The 6,000-nt window shown below is 38.0% G+C and overlaps 1 protein-coding gene across 1 annotated transcript; it reads left to right on the plus strand.

The window, feature by feature from the left end:
- Positions 1-1,816: 1,816 nt before the first annotated feature.
- LOC126624445 (probable xyloglucan glycosyltransferase 6) lies at positions 1,817-5,625 on the plus strand. Its single transcript, XM_050293507.1, has 5 exons — positions 1,817-2,694; positions 3,019-3,327; positions 3,913-4,203; positions 4,283-4,396; positions 4,562-5,625. The coding sequence occupies exons 1-5, from the start codon at positions 1,969-1,971 to the stop codon at positions 5,195-5,197; spliced, it is 2,076 nt and encodes a 691-aa protein (XP_050149464.1). The 5' UTR covers positions 1,817-1,968; the 3' UTR covers positions 5,198-5,625.
- Positions 5,626-6,000: the final 375 nt, after the last annotated feature.

A 6,000-nucleotide genomic window follows, 5' to 3' on the forward strand; every position in this document is an offset into this window, starting at 1 on the left:
TTTTTTGTTTTATAACCGTAAAATTTTTTTGTCTCATTACTTAATCTCTGAATGTTTGTTTTTTGTGATATTTGACGTATGCGATCTCGAAATATATACAAACAAGTTTGACAGTTGGATCGTTAAAATTAGTTTCATATAATTCGTATCCCATCAAAACAATAGATTCACTAACACTTAGAGTTTATTTATACTTTCATTAAGTATAACATAAGATTTTGTGGTATCCACTTTTGTAAATATTTTAAATTGACGATCAAATTCATTCATTGTATTCATATAGGGTCATGGAGTGTAGTTGTAAAAAATCATCAAAATCGGAGTTAAAATAACCGTTAAATCGTGATTTTTTGTTTTATAACCGTCGAAAAGTTTTGTCTCATTACTTGATCTCTGAATGTTTGTTTTTTGTGATTTTTGGCGTATCCGATCTCGAAGCATATACAAACAAGTTTGACGGTTGGATCGTTGAAATTAGTTTCATAGAATTTGTATCTCATCAAAACAATAGATTCACTAACATTTAGAGTTTATTTATACTTTTATTAAGTATAACATAAGATTTTGTGGTATCCACTAGTGTAAATATTTTAAATTGAAAATCGAATTAATTCATTGTATTCATATAGGGTTAATGAGTGTAGTTGTGAAAAATCATCAAAATCGGAGTTACAATAACCGTTAAATCGTGATTTTTTGTTTTATAATCGTCGAAAAGTTTTTTCTCATTAGTTGATCTCTGAATGTTTGTTTTTTGTGATTTTTGGCATATGCGATCTCGAAGCATATACAAACAAGTTTGATGGTTGGATCGTTGAAATTAGTTTCATAGAATTCGTATTCCATCGAAACGATAGATTCACTAACACTTAAAGTTTATTTATACTTTCATTAAGTATAACATAAGATTTTGTGGTATCCACTAGTGTAAATATTTTAAATTGAAAATCGAATTCTTTCATTGTATTCATATAATGTCAAAGAGTGTAGCTGTAAAAAATCATCAAAATCGGAGTTAAAATAATCGTTAAACCGTGATTTTTTGTTTTAAAACCGTCGAAAAGTTTTGTCCCGTTACTTGATCTCTGAATGTTTTTTTTTGCCATTTTTTGCTGACGCGATCTTGAAGCATATACAAACGAGTTTAACGGTTGGATCGTTGAAATTAGTTTCGTGTATCCCATCAAGTTCAATGGTGTATATATTTATTATGTAGATTTAAATCTATTTATTTTGTACCTATAATTATTATAGTTTTTAGGGGTATAAAATTTAATTTAAAACTTAATATATATATATATATATATATATATATAATTATAGATAATATTTTGGGGGGTATAATTATTATAGTATTTTTTAGGGTTATAAAATTATTAAATTAATATTCTACTTATCGTGTATCGTGTTACCCACGTGTATACCCGAACCTACCCGTTATCTTAACAGGTGCTTACCGAGTTACCTGATAACACTCGATTTGTTATCGTGTTGACCCAAACACCTGTTAATTTCGTGTCGTGTCGTGTCGGGTTATCGAATCGTGTCAGGAATTGTCAGGCCTAGGAAAACTAACAAAAAGTCATCAAAAACTTTAGTTTTAATAAAAATGAAAAAATAAAAGTGTAAGTAAATAATATCAGAAATGACTTTTCAAAGTAAAAATATTCTTAATTTTAAAAATAAATAGTACGAAGAATGTTTCATTAAGATTCTCAAAATTTTATGCAATATAAAACACAAAAAACAAAAAGAAAAAAGGAAAGTATTAAAAAATGAAGGTGAAAAGTCACATTGGCCCACTTACAAAATTTAGCGAGAAAAAAGCCCCCGCACCTCTTTCGGCGCCACGCACAACAGGGTCGCAGTTTTACACAGAAAATTACAGAGATCTGGGAAGAAGGAGACGACGACGAACTATTTATCTATGCCAATGCCAACTATTATTTAATTAAATTAATTAAATTAATGTCTCGAGCTCAAAACCACGAGTTTCAAGAATGGTGGAACAAGCAGAGAAAGTCCAACCACGACCTCCTCCTCTCCTCCGACGAATCCAGCCACCTCCTCACCGTCGATGTCCACAGCCCCGGCCCCGATCGGACGGTGGGAAAAGACCGCTCCCGCAGCGCCCGCCAGCTGTCCTGGGTCTGCCTTCTCAAGTTCCAGCAAATCGCCGCCTCCCTCACCTCCCTCGGCAACTCCTTTCTCGTCCTCCTCCGGACCGCCAATCGCCGCGTCACCTCGCCTGATTCGCCCGCTGACTCGGCCTCCTCGCGCCTCTACCGCGCCATTAAGGTTTTTCTGATCGTCGTGCTGCTGCTGCTCTGCTTCGAGCTCGTGGCTTACTTCAAGGGATGGCATTTCAGTCCGCCGTCGGTGAGATCGGGGGAGCTGGCGGAGCTCGTGTACGCCAATTGGCTCCACGTTCGAGTCAATTACTTGGCTCCGCTGCTGCAGAGCTTCACCAATGTCTGCATTGTGCTGTTCCTGATTCAGTCGGTGGATCGCGTTGTTTTGGTGCTCGGATGCTTCTGGATCAAGTTCCGTAGAGTCAAGCCCAAGGCGGTCATGGAGTACAAAACGACATCGTCGTCTTCCTCAAACAATGTGGAGGAGGGGAATGCTGAGAATGTGAATTTGGAGGATTATCCGATGGTGCTGCTGCAGATTCCTATGTGCAATGAGAGGGAGGTAAGCTGATGTAGGTTTCTCCTCCTAACGACACCGTTTAGATGTTTCAGTTGCTCTTTAGTTATACAAGCTTCAATCTTTCATCTTTTTGGATAAAATGGTAGAATGGTATTACATGAGCTTGAAATTTGAATGGCATTTCATATGTTCTAGATTTTAGTTGCCAAAACAAATGAGAAGTGATAAGTTAGAATCCGGCTTCATTCGTTATTCTTTTGGATACACTGATAGAATGATGGGTGAAAAGTGTTCCGCTTGCACTTTCTAGCTACCTCTTGTCACTCATTTGAGTGTTGATATGGGCTCGTATTGGGTGTTGAACAGGTTTACCATCAATCGATTGCCGCAGTTTGTATTCAGGACTGGCCGAAGGAGAGAATGCTTGTACAGGTTTTGGACGATTCTGATGATAGAGAGGTTCAACAACTTATTAAGGCAGAAGTAAACAAGTGGCAACAACGGGGTGTTCCCATATTGTACAGACATCGGCTGATACGCACAGGGTATAAGGCAGGGAATCTGAAATCTGCTATGAGCTGCGATTATGTTAAAAATTACGAGTTTGTAGCCATATTTGATTCAGATTTTCAGCCGGAACCTGAATTCTTGAAGAAAACTGTTCCATATTTTAAGGTAACTTTTCAATCCCTGCTAGAACACACTATTCTGGTTAAACAGCTGAATGTTTTGGATAAATATATGCTGTATAGAATGGGACCATTCATTACACTCCGGTTGTGTACGTGATATGTTCACAATACTTCAATGACTGGAAACACAATACTTCAAGGACTGGATATGTATATTTTCCGCAAACACTAAGTCATGGTTCACAAATCACAATCTTCTCTGATGATGTCTAAAGTGCGACAATTAGGAGCTCACCCTCCCTCTCAATCTCATATTTTCTTTGACATCTTGGTAAAGGTCATCCTATCCAGATTGCCTGAAAATTTCAATCACACTCATTGGCAATTTGGTATATGGATATTATATGTTTTATTATAAACTTAATTTGTATCTCGTTTTCATACACTAGAACTGTGAGCTCAAATGTCAGTTTATGTTCAACTTAGCTCTTTTCGTAATAATGTCACCAATGTGGGGCATTGGGAAATACTAACTACCTCTTGACCTGGTGTCATGTAGTTTTTCAATTTCATTGCTTGGGCTTCTTGTTTACTGGACTGAAAGTTGGTTTTATATTTTGTCTTGAAGGGGAATGATGATCTAGGCTTGGTTCAGACAAGGTGGTCTTTTGTAAACAAGGATGAGAACTTGCTTACTAGACTGCAAAACATAAACTTGTCGTTCCACTTTGAGGTTGAACAACAAGTCAATGGTGTGTTTATCAACTTCTTTGGTTTTAACGGTACAGCTGGTGTGTGGAGGATTAAGGCTCTTGAGGAATGTGGTGGTTGGTTGGAACGAACTACAGTCGAGGATATGGATGTTGCAGTTCGCGCTCATCTTTGTGGGTGGAAGTTCATATATCTGAATGATGTTAAGGTTTGTGTAGTGTCCATGGTCAGAGTTTCTTTGTACAATTTGAAACTTGTATTGTTTGCTGACTTGCTGCTTTTTGTAGTGCCTTTGTGAACTTCCAGAGTCCTATGGGGCATACAAGAAACAGCAACATCGCTGGCATTCTGGTCCAATGCAGTTATTCCGCATGTGTTTCTTTGACATACTCCGTTCAAAGGTATAGAAGTTCTTTTCTGTTCATTAAATTATTAGAACAGTATGACAAAAAGAGACTCGCGTGGTCATCTAAGCCTCAAGTCAGGAATTATTTGGCTGTTTAATATAAGGGTTCTTTCCAATTTAAGTAAACATGAATGCAACCTTTATTGTTTTCATATTCCAGGTGAGTGTGACTAAGAAAGCGAATTTGATATTTCTCTTCTTCCTCCTGCGAAAGCTCATACTGCCGTTTTATTCATTCACTCTCTTTTGCATCATTCTTCCACTGACAATGTTCCTGCCAGAAGCTCAGCTACCAGCATGGGTTGTTTGCTATGTTCCTGGAATTATGTCTGTCTTGAATATCCTTCCTGCACCACGTTCATTCCCATTTATCGTCCCCTACCTTCTGTTTGAGAATACCATGTCGGTGACCAAATTTAATGCCATGATATCAGGATTGTTTCAATTTGGGAGTTCTTATGAGTGGATAGTTACAAAGAAATTGGGAAGATCATCAGAGACAGATCTAATTGCTTTTGAAAGGGAGTCTGAGCCTCTAGTGCCAACTACCAGTCTTCATAGGTCGGCCTCAGAATCGGGCCTTGAGGAGCTGACTAAACTCGAGACAACTAAAAAAACTGGAAAAAAGAGAAGAAATCGTTTATACAGGAAGGAACTTGTAATTGCCTTTGTACTGTTGACTGCTTCAGCAAGAAGCTTGCTTTCTGCCCAAGGAATTCACTTCTACTTCCTACTATTTCAAGGGATCACCTTTCTTGTTGTTGGTCTTGATTTGATAGGAGAGCAGGTGAGCTAACCTCTGAGATATGTTTTCGAGTAGTGTTGAGCTCTTCCCCAGAATGTTCCATGGGGAGCTGGTTATTATGACCGGAGCATTGAAGTCCATATCAGCGAACTGATGACAGAGCTGTAGTTGGCGGCCAATCCCCCTAACCAAAGCAATTCCGTTGTGCTTGGCCTGTATTTTGTATACGATAACTATGCTTCTCAGTGCAAAAATGTATGTATCATTGTTTCCGTTGCCAAGCGACATTTTGTGAAATTGTTTAGACAAGGGAAAAGGGTCCTTAGAAATAGTTTGTAGGAGGATTCATTAGTATATCCGATTTGTTTGTCCAGTATAAAACCAATGTACAACTGGGTGGCATTGTTATATCATCACATTTGTTATTCTTTATCGCTGTCATTAACGAATTGTGTATGATAAAATATACTTTGATTTTATTGTCAGTTTTAAATTTCGTTGTTGTTTGCAGAAAGCTTTTGCAATTCGATATGTTAAAAGCATCTTTGACATTGTCAAATGGATGTCAAATACTAATCGGCTTCGACCGGATGCCATGTATCACGATGAAAATGTGTCCACAGAGGTGAACTCCAGCCTAACGGTTCAGTCCACATGAATCATCACTTCCTCCAATGGCGAAGCTACAGAGGCGCAAGGAGGGCCCCCCTCTTGCCGGAAACCTGCAAGAATTCCGTGTTTGCTCTGCTGCTGCGCAGCCTCCGGTGTGCGCAGTACTTTCTTTTTTTATGAGAAATCCAAACGAAAACGACATCATTTTAGACCTTGTAAAAACAAAAAAAAAAAAACAAAAT

Source organism: Malus sylvestris, chromosome 5 (genome assembly GCF_916048215.2).
Source record: "Malus sylvestris chromosome 5, drMalSylv7.2, whole genome shotgun sequence".
Classification (NCBI taxonomy): domain Eukaryota; kingdom Viridiplantae; phylum Streptophyta; class Magnoliopsida; order Rosales; family Rosaceae; genus Malus; species Malus sylvestris.